At 57.4% G+C, this 18581-nt stretch overlaps 2 protein-coding genes across 5 annotated transcripts in view; both read right to left on the bottom strand.

Annotated features, from left to right (window-relative positions):
* Nucleotides 1-1481: 1481 nt before the first annotated feature.
* On the bottom strand, nucleotides 1482-6377 carry TOR2A (torsin family 2 member A). Its single transcript, XM_054849123.1, has 5 exons — nucleotides 6198-6377; nucleotides 5493-5758; nucleotides 4221-4396; nucleotides 3744-3871; nucleotides 1482-3160 (listed from the first exon to the last, which is right to left on the bottom strand). Exons 1-5 carry the CDS (start codon nucleotides 6340-6342, stop codon nucleotides 2916-2918), a joined length of 960 nt encoding a protein of 319 aa, XP_054705098.1. The 5' UTR covers nucleotides 6343-6377; the 3' UTR covers nucleotides 1482-2915.
* Nucleotides 6378-6685: 308 nt separating this feature from the next.
* SH2D3C (SH2 domain containing 3C) overlaps nucleotides 6686-18581 on the bottom strand; it is a 34675-nt gene continuing 22779 nt past the window's right edge. For all 4 annotated transcript variants that reach the window (XM_054848269.1, XM_054848268.1, XM_054848270.1 and 1 more), the window contains 9 exons: nucleotides 13575-13703; nucleotides 12848-13296; nucleotides 10942-11066; nucleotides 10012-10589; nucleotides 9653-9768; nucleotides 9290-9461; nucleotides 8439-8550; nucleotides 7550-7756; nucleotides 6686-7400 (listed from right to left, as the gene is read on the bottom strand). In XM_054848269.1, coding sequence (XP_054704244.1) covers nucleotides 7225-7400; nucleotides 7550-7756; nucleotides 8439-8550; nucleotides 9290-9461; nucleotides 9653-9768; nucleotides 10012-10589; nucleotides 10942-11066; nucleotides 12848-13296; nucleotides 13575-13703 — 2064 coding nt within the window. In that variant the 3' untranslated portion in view covers nucleotides 6686-7224. The remainder of the gene's footprint in view (nucleotides 7401-7549; nucleotides 7757-8438; nucleotides 8551-9289; nucleotides 9462-9652; nucleotides 9769-10011; nucleotides 10590-10941; nucleotides 11067-12847; nucleotides 13297-13574; nucleotides 13704-18581) is intronic.

Genomic DNA, 18581 nt, shown 5'->3' with positions numbered 1-18581 from the left:
CTCTTTCCTGCTTATTTTAATTTTCCTGTTTTCTTCAACCTTAATTCAGGGCAGAAGCCCTCCTGTATCTGGCTGCAATAAGGGGAACATGTCCACATGGCCATTGCCCAGCCTAGCACCACTTGGGGCAGTGGCATGCCTCAATCAATCTGGGTTTTGTTTGAGGTGAAACCCAGGCTCCTGGGTGGGGCAGGTCCTGGTGGGGCTCATGGAGCCTTTGCTGGTGGCACGAGGCGCGTGCTTGGCTGTGGCAGTGGAAACCCTGTGACTCAGAGCTCACTGTGGGGAAGAGTTTTTCTGTGGAGGAGACCCAGGTCTCACCTTGTCGCCACTGCAGGTCCTTTCCCTTGTGTGCTCTTGCCAAGAAAAACTGTCTGTGCTGTCCTGAAGAGTGAGACTGGATGCCTTGCCCAAGAAACCTTGGAGAAAATGCTTCAGAGCCTCCCAGAACTCACCGGTTTGGCTGATGTCGCCTGGTGTGACAGTAGAAACAGGTACGTGCCGGGGGGTGTGGTGTGTGTGTAGTTTGTCTTGAGTGTTAGCCAGTGGTCTCAAATCCCAAGCGCAAGGGTTTCATTCGCTCTGGAGGGCAGTGGCATGTTTCAGCGCTCACTGCCGAAGTACTCGTGCTGGCAAAGGCGGGTTTTGCCCCTTTTCTGCTCCAAAAAGTTGGCGGTGGCTTACTGGATGTCTACACTTGACCTGGGAACCTTGTTCCAAGCAGGAGTCTCACTCCGCCTCAGCCCTCCCAGATAAAGGATTGCTTTCGGAGGTTGCTGCAGGCCTGTAGCATTGCCTTTGCACTGGCACCTCTCCCCATGCTGTGGATGGCACTAGAGGATGATGGAAGGAAGCGGCACCTGAGGGTGCAGGGCTGCACATGGAGTAGGAGCTGTCTGAGGGACAGCAACTCGGGCGAGCAAGTCCGGGGTGCAGCAGCAGGGGCTGCAGGCTTGGATCTTGCACTCAGCCAGCATGCAAAGCGGCTGCGATAGCTGCTGCAGAAATGGCTGGTCTGCCACTGCACCCGCCTGGCACCTCGCCTCAGCCCTCAGCTCCCACGCAAGGGTCACCAGGCAGGCTTCAGAATGGGACTCACACGGGGAAGGAGACGACGCGGCTCCCACACCCTGCTGTGCTGGCACTAGTCCTGTGAACTTGGCCTTGGGACCCAGAGATGTGCTCTGCAGTGGGGGAAGAGTGCTGCTGGGGCAGAGTCTGTGGCCTTCCTGGACCTACACCAGCTTCTCTGCGGAGGATGTCTGGCCCAGCTACGGCCCAGCTACTGCTGTTTCACCTCCTCCCCAGGGAAAGGCTGCTGTCTTGTTTCCAGTTACCTAACTGGAGAGCATCAGCTCCATGCTGCTAAATCCCCAAAGTCCCATCAGATCAGGCAGCTGTTCCCATGCAATTGCAAATCTTCCAAGTCCTTCTGTGCTAGCTGCAGTCAGGAATCCAAGTAAAAGACTGTTCCCCAACCATTTTTTTTCCATAAATGATTTATTTTAAAATTAGAAATACATAACACTTTTGAAAGAGGCAGAATTTTTGCATCTGTCTGTGGGCCAGCTCCTGGGCAGCATTTGGGTTGTGTAAAACTGCTGTCCCCAAAGCTCCAGCCCTGGAGCTGGAATGGTCCCAAGTGCTGGCAGCTCATTTCAGCATAGGGCCTGAGTGGATCGTCAGGAGCTCTAGGAAGCATCTCCGCACCCATCCCTCAGGCAGTTTGTTCCTAGAAAGTGAAATGATTCTGGTTCCTCTAACCTGTTCTGCCGTAACTGATTGCACAGAGGAGATTAAAACCTGGGCAAAGGCCAGCGGTGCTGTGCACCCCATACATGGCAGTGTGGAGCACTTATCTTCTCCAAGTTGTCCCCAGGTCCCCTGTTGTGACACTTCCCAGAACCTGAACGCACACTGGCCCAGCCAAAGCCTGCCAGGTCTAATCAGCAGAAGAATGTACAAGAGGCTCAACACCTCATAGCACCAACTCTCAGCCTGCTGTAGAAATCATCACTGAATAAAAGGAATTTTCAAAACCATTAGTGGCACCATGGGCTCCCCTGGAGGTAGGACTGAAATTTTTCATAGCTTGTAAAACAAGTGAGAAGCCTTTTTTTGTTATTGTTTTTGTTGTTTTCCTGGTTTGCTGCAGGGAAATCCTTTGGACCTTCAGAGAAAGATGGAAAGGGGGTGGCAGGAAGAACCTGGCTCTTGGCAGATCGGATGTTGCCATCTCCCACATTACTCCCCCCATGCTTGTTGATGGTGAAGCTGGTCCCTACCAGCACCTGTTCACTATGAAAGGAGGCTGGAAAGATGTTGGCTCTAAAACTTCCTTGAAAAGAAAACTTTGCTGCAATGTTAAAGGTGTTCGCAGGCCAGTGCTGTGGGAGTCAGCACCAGCACTGTCACATTGTACCAAGGAGCTGAGGCACAGCCACGCTTAAAAAGGTTTTAAAAAGCAAAAAGTTAAAATGCTGTAGGAAAGAAATATTCTTCTGTGGGCTCAGAATCTTGATGTGTTGGATATCAATAGCTGCCAGGAGAGGGGAGAGCTGCCAGTGGGTGCTGCTGACAGGGTAAGAAACCTCCCTGATGCTGCAGACCCTCTTGGCGTCTTCCCCTTGTTGTCACAGATGCCTTGGGTGGTGTGCTGGGCTGGGCGTATCCACCCTCACCTGGCCGAAGGGTAAATCAGTAAAGTGCTTTAAATCATGTTGCTTGCACTTGGTCCCGCAGCTGCATCCTGCAGTGGCCTCCTTGGGGCTGCAGAGGCAAGTTCAGCAGGAAAGCGCTTGTGCTGCCAAGAGGGAACACGCAGCTCCTACTGCTCATCCTGCCAGCCCTGGGCTCTGCTGCTTTATAGCTCCATATACATCCCCTATGGATCTGAGCAAGGCCCTTGCCAGCGGCTAGAAGAAAAAACTGATCCGAGAGGCCACTGTTTTGCAGCCTGTTGATGAGAATATTTTCTCCTCTTCTGGGAAGTAGGGGATGCTGTCAGCTACCTCCTGGATAACATCCGGACGTACTTCAAGGCATTGCTGGACAAGTTCGCTGATGACGCACTGCTTTACGTGGTGGCGCTTCAATGGGAGGAAGGGCACAACAAAATCAATGAGATGTTCATTAATGATCCCAGATTTCCAGAATCCACCTGCAAAAGCAAAGGAAGAGACAGATTTTACCCTCAAAGAGTCTCTGCAGTCCCTGAAATTCAAAGAGCTGCTTTGTGCAAAGCCAAAATACTCAGCTGAAGACAGATCTGCTCCAGTTTTGTACAAGGAGAGAGATGAACCTATCAGTTGTCACCCTCCTTCCCCCCCAAGAGACTTGTTCTCCAGGAATGGAGGGATTTAGCTTGACTAGTCAGAATTTAAGCTCTGCTCCCTGTGACAAGGGCAAAGCGAGGAGAACCAGGCAGGCAGTGGGGATTGGTACGTCTCGGTGCCTTTCCAGTAAGCACATTGTCCTGCCTCCCATCCCCCAACTGTGAATACTCCTTGTCTCCAAAGAACTTTGCCAAACGTGGCAACAGGTCTGCTGGCTTGGAAGGCCGGGCTATTCCTTCCCTTTGCCAGGAGACCTCGAGGGGATTGTGATTCCCTTCCCTTAAAACCCCCTCATCCTTTGCTGGCCGCCTGGGAGGTGGCAGGCAGTGTGGGTGGCTGCCTGGAATGGGCCTGGCTCCCTCTGCCGGGCTCTGACCCTGCAGGAAGGGCTCTGCTCCACGGACTCACTCTGAGGGTTTTCAAACACGGCTTTGGAGATGGCCGGCTCCAGGTCCTGCAGGCTGATCTCCTCCCGGTCCCTGCGTGCACGCCAGAGATCCAGCGTCATTTCAATGATCTGCTCCCCTCCTGCGTTGCTGCACAAGAATGAGATGTTTATTTGGTGTGTATCTGGGAAAATGGTGTTGCAGAACAGAGGTGGCACCTGACACCCTCCAGTCTGCACAAGTGCATGCCAGGATCTTCCAGCTGCCTGGCCTAAAATGACTCCTGTAAAGACAGCCAAGTAACAGAGACATGAGAGCTTTTTCAGACTCTCCAGGTCTGTCTATTCGCAATGAAATAGTGCCTCTTGGTATCTGTAGAAGCTCAAGGCTCGAAGAAGGAAAAGCAAAAGAAGTGTGTGCTCTGCAGTAGGTATGACCTCTGCCCAGATGAGAAGCGGTGTGCTGGAAGGCCCCGTGATGCTACAGAGGGGCCTCTTACCTTATGAAAATGAAGATTGCTTTGCGGTAGTTGGTCCCGTATACAACCCACGAGGATCCCAGGAATGGTATGATCACGTCAATCAGGCCCGGGTGCATCTTGTCCATCTCGTCAAAGAGAAAGGCTGACCGTCCACAGTTTGTCAAGTTCCCTTGGATCCAGCGCTTCAGGTTTTCCTAGGAAAATACCCACCAAGCTGTAAGGCAGTGAGATACCAAGGTTGGTGAGGGAGGCCTGAGCTGCCCTAGAGCAAAGGCTGAGACCAGAGCTCAGGTGGAGCTGAAGGTGCTGAAAGCAGCATGTCCCTGCACAGCACCACCTACTCAGAGCAGAACAGCCAGAATAACTCCTTTATTCTGGGTTTTGCACAGTGGCTGTTACCGGCTTTATTAGCCCACTGTAGATCTCCTACTACAGATTTAAAGGAGGAGGCAGCAAATTAAAGCTGGGGATTCAGACTCCTACAGTTCCCCACATTCTTCTCTTTCACTGTATATCTACACAGTTCCTAGCTACTGAGTGCTTTTTGCCAGCTCCTGTGCTGGCACAAAAACATGCGCCTGTGCTGACCCACACAGCTCTGGCTCTTCACCATGACTGGAGTTACTTCAGTGTAGATGCCAACCCACGCAAAACCACTCATGTCACCCAGGGGCATGTATAACTCTTAATTGAAGTACTTCACCCAGTATGGGTTTTACCTTCGTAAGAGTATTTCTTCTAAGGACACAATACAACAAATCACTTCTCCAAACACCCAGAAAGCAAACATCCAGATGTGCCGATTCCCTACTCTGCTGAGAGTTTGGCAGCTAACCTTCAATTTTGATTTCTTCCCTTTCTCAGCTTTAAGAGACAGAGTGGCATGGTTAAGAGGCTAGAGCTGCTGTTCAGGAGCTGCTTGCTGTGTGAGGAAGGGATTATAAGTCTAGCGATATGCAGGTTTTCACAGCCTTCAAGCTGTTTGGAAAGCAATGGGAGAATTTTAGTGCCTTTCATCTAAGCAAAACACTCTTGTTTGTGTGATCATGGCAAGGACTGCTGGGGGGAAGACGAAAGTGATAACTGAGTGCCAGAGTATATCACAGTCACTAGTGGATCCTTCAGCCAGTATGTGGAGCCACTCAGCCATGTCTGTCTGACAGGGTAAAACAAAGAGCTTTTATTCCTGCATTACTTCAGGAAACAGCCTGAATGCATATGTACTGAAGATTGAGATAGACATAACCAAAGAAAAACCCAGTCAAGTTTTTGTGGAGAAGCGTCCCTCACCTTGTACTGCTCTATCCGCTCGGCATGGGGGAAGTGCACTATTGGAGAGAACTGGTGAACGTAGGGGCTCTGGAGCCCACCCTGGAAGAGGTAGCGGACAAGCATGGAGCTCACATAGGTTTTGCCTGTTCCCGTTGAGCCGTGGAAGGACATCACGAGGGGTTTCACAGGATTCTGGTTCTCCAGGAACTCCCTCACTCCCTTCATCACCTGCTGTCTCACCAGGGGCTGCCCCACCAGATTCATGGCCAAGTCACACTCCAGACCTGAAGCAAAGTCAAACCGATATTTACCAAATGCAGGCTGAAATAGGTCTTGGTTCACACCGTGGCCACAACAGTGCGCCTGTCCAGTCTCTGAGGGCTGCTTCCTCAGGCCCTGTCAGCCAGCCCAGGCTGGAGAACGGCCCTGCCGCCCGGTCCTACCCCTCCGCGGCGGGGCGGGGGGGAGGCCGAGAGCCGTCTCTGCGCCCCGCTCCGGGTACAGCCCCCCGGGGGGGGTCTCCTGCAGACACCCTGGATGCCGGAACCGCCTTGCCTGCCGCCTCCCCGGCCTCGGGGCTCCCCGGGCCGCCGCACCTCAGGGCCCGCCGCCCCTTGGCACCCCGCGCCTCACGGCCCCTCACCTCAGGGGCGCCCCCTTCCCCCCCCCCCCCCCCAACCCCGCCGCACCTCGCCCCCACCCCGAGCTGCCGCCCCAGCTGACCGCGCAGGTCGGGCTCGAAGCCGCACTCGCAGTCCGCCAAGAAGCCGCAGCGCAGCGCCCACAGGTCCCAGGCGGCGGCGGGGCGGGCGGCGGCCGCCAGCAGCAGCGCCACGGCCAGCGGTGCCGCCGCCGCTCCGGGCCCCATGGCAGCCGCCCGCTCCGGCACCGCCCGCACTACAGCTCCCGGCGTGCCCCGTGGGGGCGGGGCTAGAGAAAAGGGGCGCGGTCAGAACGCGGGGGCGGGTTCAAATGGCTCCGTGCCCGCTGGGGGCCGGTCCCACCGTGGGGCTGGGGCGCGGGTCGTGCTTCGGGGACTCCGGTTCCCCCTCGGGCAACTACCCTGCCCCTCCAGCGAGGGGCTGTCATGGGCCACCGCAGAACTCTGGGCTGGGTTCAGCACGGTGGTCGCCCTCACCAGCCCTTCCCCGGCTCTGCTCACCCCGGGGGAGCCAGGGCCTCGTTTAAATGACACCCACGGGAGAGGGGAATCCCCTTGAGGAACAGCATAAAAGTTTATTGTAGGTAAGAACAAAACCCATGAGATATGTACATGTATTTACAAGACGAAATGAATGAGTGTAATTATGTACAACAAGAACTGTCCTTCACAAGTCTGTACATCGAGAAGTGATTGTGAAAATGTATTTACAAGCAGGATCCAGCGGCTGTGGGCAAGATGGAGATGGAAAAGAAACAAAACCAAAGGGCGAGGTGAGGGGCACCGTGTAGTCACAGACCTTGGTGGGGCAGATGGTGGATGCTGGCGCGAGCCTGCCCAGACACTGTCCCTGTCCCTCGGGGCAGTGGTGCGGATCCCCTGATGCCTCGTGTCCCAGGGAGGTGGGTTGTAGATGGGAGGTGGTTGTTTTTCCTCCTCTTTGTCCCAAAATTGCTGATCTGTGCCCCAGCACCCTTCTGGGCTATCTCTCCTCCTCCTGGTGCCAGGTGCCTGGCCCCATCCCTTGCCCCACAGTCGCTGGGGGGAACAGGCTGGGAGCTGGGAGAGGGCTCCCAGCGCCCAGGGGGGTTACAGCTCACTGAAGCGCATTGCTGGTTCCAGCTTGTGGGACAGGGCAGTGAGGACCTTGTCAAACTTCTCGTAGCGCTCCGCCTGGCTGCTCTCGGCCCCGCGGCTGCCCCAGAGCAGCCGCAGCTGGAACTCAGTGCTGAAGACCTCCAGCAGCTCCGCTCTGCCCTGGAAACCTGCAGGGAGAGAGAGAGTCAGTCCCACGGGGAGGAGACAGGGACCCTGCTCCCATGGGATGCTCTGTCCAGTGCTGGGCTGGAGCTGACCCAGCTGCACACTGGGAATGTGGTGGAGGGAAAGGGGATCTGCCATCCCCACTGCTTACCCTGCAGCTTCACCTCAGCGTTGGTGTGGTAAAGCCCACCGTGGTGGGCCACCATCCGTGCCGCCTCCAGGTGGGCCATGACCACCTCCACGCCATTGTCAGTGGTCTCCCAGGGCTCCAGGCTGTCCGTGAGAGCCTCATCCCGCTCCAGGAGAGTCACAAGGGGCATGACGTGGGGAAAGGTGGTGTTGGTCAGCGGCGGCCCTTCTGCGGAGAGAGGCACTCTGAGGACCCTGCGCAGCCCTCTGTGCCCAAGTCCCCCTCCCCATCTGTCCCGGCCCTGGGGAGCACTCGTGTGGCCACACAGCCCTGCAAAGCTGGGCTGCCATCGTGCTCCTGGGAGAGGCTTTAAGGCTCAGCTGTAGTACAGCAGCTGCTGTGGCTTTGCGATTGCTGTGCCCGGGGCTATCGCCTTGTTCAACACCAGCTCCTCCCAGCCAGGCTTTCTGGTTGTGCTGGGAGGGGAACGCTGCTGTCCCTGCTCAGGCTGCATCCACGTTTCCCGGGGCTGCGATGGGGAGCAGGTTTGCAGACCCCAGAGCGCTGGGTGTTGGAAAGACATAGCTTTTCATCTTTCCCAACTGGCCACCCTGTCCCCTCAGCCTGGCACACACCGCCATGCGAGTGCAAGGGTTTGGCTCAGCTGAGTTGTTTTTGTGCCCAGCCACTGGTTTTATTTAGTTATGAAATGCTTCCTTGGGAAGGAAGGGGCAGCCGAGGCCAAATGGGCCCTGCCGGGTGCTGGGGTGGTTCAGCAGCCAGAGGGGAAGCGTCTGGCACTGGCTGGGAGATGGTCAGAGCTCTCAAATGCGTCCCCCTCCAGCAAGGCTGTGCCCAGACAAAGTGGGAAGGAGCAGGCAGGTGAGAGAAGGGGAGTTGCTCCTGTTACCTTTCCCTTCATTCAGGCTCTTCAGGAACGGCTTGAGCTTCTTCTCATAGAGGATTGCACCCTCTGTGTGCCGCTGCCGCAACACCATCCAGGTCTGCTCCAGCCGGGCGATCTGAAAGTGGATGGGGCGGATGGAGGGTGCTGGGGGCAGCACAGCCTCTGGGCACTGAGCCCCAGTCTCCCGGTGCTCCCAGGGGGGCACAGCCTGGCCCCGGAGCCATGGCCCCCAGCCTTGCACACAGCAGTGCCTGCTGCTCCCCAAAACAGCCGTCTCCACAAGCGCTCATGGCCAGACATAGCCCATCCCTGGCACCGAGGCTGTGTTCAGGATTTCTCCCCCCTCCCTGTGCCCCAGGACAGCAGCTTCCCCACGTTGCAGCGGCCTTGAAGATGAGACGCAGGGAGGGGGCAGCCGTTCCACCTCCTTTGTGCAGGCAGGAAGCAAGACTTCCCAGCTGGGCTTGATTTAAAATTGAATTTTAATCTCCTTTCATCTTCCAAAGGGAGCAGTGTGGCCCGGAGACACTGCTGCCACGGCCTTGAGACTGATTCGTATTGTACCGGAGGGCAGATTCATTTCCTACCAGGAACACAGCCCAGCACAAAACAAAAAGCCCAACCGCCAAAAAACAATGAGATCCCGGCAGGCCTGGGCTGTCTGCTCTGCAGAGGGGATGGCTCTTCCCCTTCTCTGCTTACACCCCGGCGGATATGGCCCCACGCTTCTCCCCAGGCATTTTCCCCCTTCTCCCACCCCAACGGGTGTCGGAGCCTGCAGGACACCAGGAGGGATGTGTTTTGGGTAGGGGGACTGAGCCCAGGTCATGAGGACAAAGGGAGCATCCCCATACCTGTGTCATTTCCAGGGCGTTCATCACAGCCGCAAAACTGAACATGTTCCCCATGGTGCTCTTCAGCTCAGCGGCCAGCTGGATGGTTTTGTGGAGCAGGGCCGCCCGCTCCTCTGTGCTGCCCGTGCAGCCCAGGATGTCCACGGCGATCATGATGGACATGGTGTGAAACCTGCCGTGGGGCAAGATGCAGAGCGGGGTCAGTGTGGGGGGGCTGGGGATGCACCTGGGGCTGGCTGGGGGCTTCTCCACCCCAGGAGGTACAGCGGGAGCCCCTGTGCCAAGCTGGGGACACCCCAGGGGAGCCAGGCTGTGCCGTGCAGGGGAGCCCGGTGGGCTTGCCTCTGCCGTGCCGTACCGTACCGTTCCAGCAGGTCAAGGCGGAGCTGGTGGCCGTGGGGCAGGGTGAGCAGCTCCATGCCAGAGCTCACCCCCATGAGCCGCTGCATCTCCACCGTCACACCCAATATCCGGGCAACCTGGCAAGAAAGGTGAGAGCTGATTAGACCTTTATTACTTGAGGAGAGGCTGAAGTGGCCTTGGGCAGCCTCTCGCCCCAGCCCAGCCTCTGCCTGCCCCGGCTGATACAGCATGACAGAGCCCAGCAGGGACGCCCCAATGCTCGGGGGTGTCCCGATGCTCAGGGATACTCCAATTCCCTGCCAACCTGGATCAATCAGAGGGTGGCAGTGCCCGTCCCTCCCGCCCAGCCCCGGCCGTACCAGGCAGTCCACTTTGGTGATGTGTTTGGCCAGTGTCTTCACATCCACCTCTGCCAGCAGCTCTTTGACCTTCTTGAGCACAGCCATCTCCAGGGGTTTGTTCTCCAGGGGGATAAGCAGGGACTGGAAGGCCGCGGGGTTGAAGGAGGAGGTCGTCTCCATGGTGGGGGGCACAAAGCCCAGGAAGTCCAGCTCCCCTTTCAGCCTCTGCCCTGCCTCTGCTTCCCCAGAGCCGTTCTCCACAGTCCCTCTCTGTCCTTCCTCCACCTTTAGCCTCTCCACATAGCTCTTTGTTGGCAGCTGCTTGGTGTCATGAGCTGGCCGGTCTCTGCTGATGGGTGAGGTGGGGTGGAGCTGGCAGTAATGCCCCGTGTCCGGGTCGCTGTAGCTGTTCACGGAGGGAGAGGGGGAGGCGCGGGCGTACCCATGGCAGGGAGTCGAGTGGGTGCTGTGAGCAGGGTCTGGCAGGGGTTTGCTGTTGTTCCCCGGGCACAGCTGGGGCTCGCTGGACCTTCTTATGACCGGAGAGGCGGGGGCAATCCCAGCCACTTGGCAGGCATGTGGCTTTAGCCGTGTAACTGCAGGGAGCAGGAAAGACCTTGTTATTAGAGCCTGGAGATACGCATATGCAGAGGGACCATGGATGCAGCAGCTTGGGGACGCAGAGCTTGGAGAAAGCTGCCCGAATGGGTTCAGCCAGTCTCAGGACAGCTGCATCATCATGCAGGACTGGCTAGGTCCCATCCTCAGCTCAAGCCCTCCGTCAGGACAGTTTTCTTTGCTGTGCAAAGAGCCGGATAGGGTTTCACTCATAGCGAGTGATGCAGGGGCTGTTAGCCAGCTCCATCCCCCTCCCTGGGTCCCTGCATCACACCCATGCCAAACCCAGCCTGACCCACGTCCCCACTGGGATGGGGGGGTGATGCCTACCCGTGCTGTAGGCGGGTGACGCTGGGTTCTCGGAGATAGGGGACATCGGGGAGTGCAGGTCTTGGATCTGGTCCACGCTGACGGCACAGTTGCGAATGATGTCTCTGTGGTGGGGCAGGGACACGCTGGGGAGGGGGCAGATGGGGCAGGTTAGTCCCTGCAAACAGGGCCCAGGCAAGGGCAGAGGGGCTGGGATGAGAGTTGGCTGCCCCATCCCTTTCCCTCAGGTCATCACCTCCTTCCACAACTACCCATAACGAGCTGAACCCATAATGAGCTCAGCTGGAGCACTGAGCGAGCAGTCCCTGCAGGCAGCTGGGGTCAGTACCTATATAAAGCAGAGATAGCCCTACCTTTGGGGAGCTTGGTCATCTGGAGCAGGGGAGAGGGATGCTCTGATGCCAAGGTAGGGCTGGCTTGGCTCCAGAGTGCTGTGGGGAAGTGGCTCTGGCAAAGAAGTTGGGGGTGGGGTGGGGTACTGTTCTAGGGTTGTACTGCAGGGTGGTATCTGATGCTGGGTGTATTACTCTATTTTCACCTGAGAGCTGTGTCAGGATGGTTAGGTGAGCTGTTGCTCTGACTTGAAGTTTAGGAAAGTGCCTGGAAGTCAGACTTGGAGCCCAGCAGGTGCCTGATGGAGGCAGTGAGGTGTCTGGGTTGGAGAGCTGCAGCGTGTGTGCTCAAAGAGCTGCACAGCAAGCAGGGAGGTCTTGTGCTGGTGGGGCAGCAGTTGTGGCCTGATGCAAATACTGTGTGTCAATGGTGCTGCAAAGGATGCTGCGTGTGGGAGGTGCTGAGTGCAGGGAAGCATGGCAGGTAACTCACTGCTCTCCTTGCCATGGGTGAGGGCTGGGCTGCTGTGATGTGTTCAGTCTTGAGCACTGCACTGGGAGGAGGATGGGAGAGCAGTGGTGATGATAAGGGGTTTGGGGAAAATGTGAGTGGTGAGGAAAGACTGATGGATCTGGACTCTTCTGGAAACACATATGCTCTCCTGGAAGTCTGAGTGTTTTCCTTTTCTCTGCCATAACAGTTGGTTGCCTGTTTTCTACTGGCACGTTCTCGCCCTGCCCTTGGGCTGAGAAGGTTGGGGCAGTGAGAAAACATCTTGGTTCAGTGACAGGCTGTGGGACAGGCTATGTCCTGCTGGGGAGGCAGGACTAGATGGGTCCCCCCTTGGCTGCTGCATGTGAGGATGTATGTGTGACTCTGCCTTCCCTGCCAGGCTCTGGGCAACCTGGGGCTGCTGAAAGCAAGCCATGTGAAGGAGATCTCCTTCTCCACCTCCAGAGAAGCCCAACTGCTCCAAGGTTAACATGAGCAGATCAGCTGTGCAGAGGCTGAGATCTGGGGGCTGTGCAGACCCCTGCCAGCACAGCTCTGTCAGTGTCCTCCTGCCCATCAGGCTTTCAGCTTTGCTTGGTAACTCCTTGCAAATGCTCCAGTTGAACAGAAAGGGCTCTAAAACTAAAAGGGCCCTTCAAAAACAAATCAACAAATGCCCTCTTTGTGGCTGGAACTGGCTCTCCCCTTGCATCTGCCTGGGAAAGCTCAGCTCCCTGGCTCTGACAAGCCCTGACACGCTGGTAATCCTGGACTGAGTGATTGTAAAACACTCTCTGGCTTCTGGCCTGTGATGTAAAGTCATGTCTGCTTGCTGGGTGTCTGTTGCGGTAGCTCAACATGGTTGGCAGCTGGCCTGGCAGAAAACCCCAGTTCCAGCTGGGTACCAGTTCCTCCCCCTGTACCTTTGCTGGTCTTTCTCTGCACCTGAGTGGGGAAAGTTTCCGTCCCCAAGCCCAAACCCCTTCCCTGCACCCGGGGAGCAGGGACCAAGCGTGGCCATACCTCTTTCCCAGGGACTGGTCCTCTGCCCAGCTGAATTGGGATGAGACTGTGTGCTCACCTGGTCGGGCACCCCTCAGCCCTGGTGATCTTGTCTGCTGTCAGGCCGTCCGTCATGGTGATGCTCCTCCTCTTGATGTGCCCCCCTTTTTGGGTGGTGGGGCTGTGGGGTCCCCCATGCTTGCCGTTGGCCAGCCCATAGCTGGCTTCCAAGTAGCGCAGGGGAAAGGTGCGGTTGATGGGGCAGTAGATGATGGCTCCGCTCTGCTCAGAGATGGCCTTGCGGTTGCCCACGTAGAAGCGGACGAGGGCGGGCACGTTGTCAAAACTCTCCTGCTCGAAGAGGTACTGGACGCGGGTATGGCCCTCGCTTGACTTGACCGTCACCTTGTTGATCTTAAAATGGAGGGGCTCGTTGCGCCAGCGGCACGTCAGCACGTAGTCGCCCAGGCTGGTGAGCGAATCGCGGATAAGGAAGTCGCCGTTCCTCTGCACGAGGCTCTCTGACACCTGGCAGGGGACAGGGCAGTGGTTCAGGCATGGTCATGCTGGATGGACTGGGGGAATGGGTGGGTGCCCCACTGGGGCATCGGCTCGTTCCTCTTGCCCCTGGCTCTGAGCCGCAGGAGGGTATTTCCTGTGGCAAAACCAGGCAGCTCAGGGCTAACAAAGCCCTTGCCCGGAGGCTTCCTGGATGGTCAGGCTGGTGGTTCTGTGTGGCCTCGGGTCACTTGCCCTGAGCAGCCCAAGCAAAGGGTACCCAGAGCCACCCACCTTCCCCTCCTCACCTCCCGGGGGATGCGGCCGTGGTACCAAGCATGGCTGCGCAGGTCGGTGCTGCTCAGCTTCAGCTCCTCTTCCAGCTCCTTGTGAAGCTTCTCTGGTGACGAGTCAAGGATATATTTCTCCTTGGAGAACTGTACAGGAGAGGAGAGAGCGTCAGCTGGTGCAGCAGTGCAGAGCCTGGGGAGGGAAGGGCTGACCTTGGGGTGGGCTGGCTGGGTCCCCGTGTGAGGACTGCACTGGTGATGCCACCTGCCAGGAGCAGAGCTGTCTCTAGGGGACAGGTAACTCAGAGCTGCATGTGAGGATCACCGCTTGTGGCAAAGGATGCGGGTGGGGTAATGTGCCTGTTGATGGTCAGGTCCTGCCACCACCTCATCTCCTGGTGGCACATCCCTATCATGCCTGACCACCCTGTCCCCAGCGTGCTGTCCCTCTGCCCCAGCTCAGAGCCGAATGTGGCTGGGCAGGAGAAAACCTGCCTCAGCTCTTTCAAACATCTCCAGGGCTGAACTGCTGTGGGAAGCACTCTTCCAGGAGGAAACCTGCATTATTCCTCCTCAAACCATCTACTGTGGTCCCTCCTCCAAAGGGTTAACTCACTGTGTTTAGCCTGATGATGGCATGAATAGTAATGACAAATGTAAAGGGAACCTTCTGCATTGAAATTAGCTTTTACCGGCACTGGTGCACCTGAGCCTGGAGGATGCAATTTGCCCTCTCCCTTCCTCCGGAGAGATAAGGGATGGCGTCATGTCTCCCATCAGCTGGAGCTGGCCATGCTCCCTGCCCAACACTTCACCAGTGTTCCCAGAGGGCAGCTGAGGATGCTGAGCTGCCAGCACGGTGGAGCCAGCACTTGTTTGGGGAGGCAAGTGCAGGCTTGGGGTTCCTGCACGTTCCTCACGTGAGGGCAGTTCCCCTGGTCAATGGGGCAGCTTTGAGACGAGCCCTGCCATGGTGCCAGCACTAAAGACTTGGCCTCCCCTGCATCCCAGGCACGCATGCTGTCCTGCAAGGGGGATGTGTGTGCCACTGCTGTGGACGGGGGAGCTTGGATGGGGCTGCCTGGGTGTCCCATTCCACCGCTCCTGTGAGCAAAGGTGGCTCGGTGGCCTGGCCTCCAGTGGCAGTGCCCACGTGAGGAGGCACAGCGGGCTGGCCCAGCTCCTTGGTGCCATGGCGCTTGTTAGGGCTGGATGCTGTTGGCATCTCAGAGGACAGGCACAGGCTTGAAACCCTGCTGACACCGCTCTGGCACTGCTGGAGGAGCAGGCTGGTGCTCGTGGCTGGCCTTGTGCGGCAGCTGGTTCCCCAGAGAACTGGGGGCTGCAGCCTCATGCCAAGGCACCGGGGACTTGCCTCAGAGCTGACCCCTTTGCCCAGCACCTCATCCTCTGTGTCCCGTACCGATTCCCTCTGCTTCTCTAGCAGTTGTAAGCAGGGGAAAGTGTAGAGCACTGCACTGCTCTCCTGCCTTGTACCCACCACTCTTGGGGTGTTCCTGGGACCCCACTGAGTCCCTCAGCAAGAGCCTGACCCCAGCATCCCCCCTTTCCCCAGGGAGATGCTCCATCCCCTGTGGTAACTGCATTCATCAGCCACACCAGGCAGCGATTCTGTCCCGGGGACCTTGCTCCAGCCTGGGGAGGTCGAAGAAAGCTGCGAAGAGCCTGTGTGATGGACCATGCTCTCCAGGGCTTGCCCTCACCAGCCTGGACTTGCCCCTGTTCCTCCCTTCCCAACTCCTGTCGAGTCAAAAGGTGCTGGGAAAACAGTACAGAATGAACTCAGATGTGCTCATCCAACCACGTTCACCCTCCCCATGAGAGGGTCCTGCTTGCTGGAGCTGCGGGGACCTGAACCAGGAGATGTGTGGGTTGTCCCCTCCTGACCCGAGGGTCATGGGGAGCTGAGTGCTTGCTGCTGCTCTGGGGCCCTCGTGGAGACAAAGCCACTCAGTGCTGCTGAACCCTATTAAAAATAAATGGTAGCCGGCGGATGCTGCCGAGGTCCGGTTGCCTCCCGGGGGGCCGAGGCCGAGCAGATGCTGTTTCCATGACAACCCATCCGCTGCCACCGAGCAGACCTGGTTTGGCTGAGCAGCAGCGGGGGACCCTTGGCTGTGGCACCCTCCCTGCAGCACTGCTCATCCCAAACCTCGGGGCAGGGAGGGGACCCCCCCGGGAGCCTCTCCTGGCTGTGTGGGAGCAGGGGCTCCTGCCAACCCAGCTCAGTGCCTGGGGCGGCAGGAACTGCTCCCCAGAGAGCTGCAGCCTGCCCTCTGCCATGCAGGTAACCAGCTGGCTAAAGCTATCGGAGCTGAGCCGGGAGTGGTTTGGAGCCGGTGCTCCCCCCGCCACCCCCGGAGCAGGGATTAGCTTCTGTTCTACTCAGTGTTGTACATCTGGGTTTTCCCCCAAATCCTCCCCAGGCAAATGCACAGGATAACAAACACCAACCCAGCTGAGCGGTGCCTGGCATCTCCAAGCCTGGATTTGGGCAGCAGCCGGCTGGCATCCGTGCCAGGAGCCAGGTGCTAAGCTAGCAGGAGAGAACAGGAGGTTTGGGAAAGGCAAGGGAGGTTTTGCATCTTGCAGATGAGGGGAGGAAGGCCAGTTGTGAGTGGAGGGTGCTGTGAGTCACCTTCTCCAGCCATGCGGAGGGCACTGTCCCTTTGGCTCCTTGGCTGGGCAAGGAGATCCCATCTGATTTGCATGGCCACCAAAAAGCCACTGCTTGGAGTGACTGTGTGGCTACGACAGCCAGGGAGGCAGCAGGAGACTGATGATAGGGAGCCCTTTTCCTTGGTGTGATGTGACTGGGCACTGGTCCTCATTGCAAGTCTCTCATGCTCTTCCAACACGCGCTATTTGCTGCTGAAATCACCTGGCTGCTTGCCTCTCTGTGCAGGAGCTGAGCTCACTGCAAACCCTTGGTGCAAAGACCCACGTGCCGTGGAGGGACGTGCTTCTTCCAGTCCCTGAGCCCTTCAGCAGTGATCGACTTTCCTCTGCTCCGCTTGGTAGTGTGTCTCGGAGGAGGCCGGCTCGCAGGCTGCCAGCTGGCCGGGTGCCGAGGTGCGGGCGCTGGCAAGGCACGGCATGGCAAGGCAGTGCAGGCCAGCAGAGCGCTGTCAGGAGCGTGTAAGCGGATGTCTGAGCGCCACACTGAAAAGGGCACCGCTTGGCACTCTTGGCTGCGCCAAGAGGACATCAAAAGATGTACAGCCTGACATGCGGTCTTGCATACTAGTGGGTTGGGTGTGGGGGTAAAAGCTTTGACTTCCATTAGCACCTAGCTCAACTGTGTGGTGCTGGCCTCCTGCATGGAGAGCCCCAAGGCCTCTTCCAGATGAGCAGGAAGAAACGGGGATTAGAGCGGTTCTCCAAACCAGCCGCACCAGACAAACCAGCTCAGGAGCTGCCAGAGACGATGCCAAGCTCTGCTTGAGGAATCCCAACCAGCAGCCAAGCTGGCTTGGCTGGAGAAAGGAGAGCTCCTCCATCACGTTCAGCACCCTGATGGGCTGTTTTGCAGTCCTGGGGAGTCCTCCGGTGCCACTGTGCAATGGGGCAGCCCCCATGAGGAGGCAATTCCCAGGGCTCTCCATCCCTGCCCGCTTCCCCCATTCTCCCTGCTGCTTTCTTGGGGGAAGTAATACCTCTGGTCCCAGCCAAGGGGCAAGGACTGGAACTGACAGCAAAAGGGTGGGAACTGGGGGGGACAGAGGGTGCCAACAGCTGTGGTCCATGTAAAACAGTGGCTGTTGCTCTGCCTGGTGTAAGGAGACTTTCAAAGGCTGGCATTTGGCTTTCCTTGCAAAGGTAATCTTATGAAACAGGAGTGATTTGCAGTCTGCTTTCCTGCTCTCCCCTCCCAGATCTGGAGGAGTCACAGCTGAGGATGAAGTCAGCTTGGAGAGCAAGGTGTACTCACCCTGCTCCTCTGCTGATAACATCTGAGTAACCTCGGGGCACCGAGCGCATCTGCTTTCCCTCCTGCTCTCCTGCTGCCCACCCTGTGCTGGGACCCTCGCTAGGGAAATCCCAGCCTCTTCTGGAGTTTTCCACCCCTGCACTGGCTGCCAGAGCAGATGTGGGGCCTGGGAAGCAGAACTGGGAGGAAATGGAGTAACAAGCTGTTTGGAGCAGGTGTATGGGGAAATCCCCAGAATCGCGTGACGGGTCTTCTCTGCTTCCTCCATACGTGGCAACGGGCTACTTCACTGAAGTAGTTCAGAGCAAGCGTCCTTCCTGAGAGACAGCCAGCATCATGGCAAACTCAAGAACCAGTCCGTGTGTCTGCCCAGTGCAGGACTGCTGCGCTCACCAGTCCAGCTGCCAGGTACCACCCAAGAATGGTTAGTCCACCCTGCATGACCACAATGAGAAAATCCTACCACAAACAACCCTCAAGTTGTTATGGGCTTGCTCTTAGTCTGCATGGCCTGCTGTGAGCCAGCCTGTGCTACTGATCTTGATGTCCATATGGAAAAGAAATCACTTGTTCCTGTCCTGTCTTGCAATGACTCCGGGAATCTACATGGCCTCGGAGAAGGCACCAGCCCATCCATCCACCCCATGGGTGACTGAAAGCATCTCTTGGGTACCCCACATCTCCATTAGTCTCCACTGAAGGCAGACCTTGACTCAAGATCTTTGTCCTGGCTCTCAAAGCCCTTCCTAGAACTGGTCCTGGCTACCCACAGGGTCTCCTCTCCCCTTGTCTGTGCTTCTTTGTGGCAGCTCTGGAGCAATTATGTCTGGCTGGCAGGGGTGGGGTGCAGCTGGGGTTGATGGCTAGGAACATCTGGGCACTCTAAGGTGGGACAAGTGCCCCAGGTTGTGCGGTGGTGGAGTGCACTGCTACCGCTTGCCCTGGGGGAGTGGGTCTCCAGTGCAGTGATGGGGTGTGTGTATATACACATTTCCATCCATCTATATATTACTTATCTCACTCCAAGACGGCAGCAGCGGCTGCTGCTGCATCCCTTTTCGGAGCTGCTATTG

The sequence above is a fragment of the Grus americana genome, chromosome 20, assembly GCF_028858705.1.
Source record: "Grus americana isolate bGruAme1 chromosome 20, bGruAme1.mat, whole genome shotgun sequence".
In the NCBI taxonomy this organism is placed as follows: domain Eukaryota; kingdom Metazoa; phylum Chordata; class Aves; order Gruiformes; family Gruidae; genus Grus; species Grus americana.
This window is presented reverse-complemented; position numbering and strand designations above follow the sequence as displayed.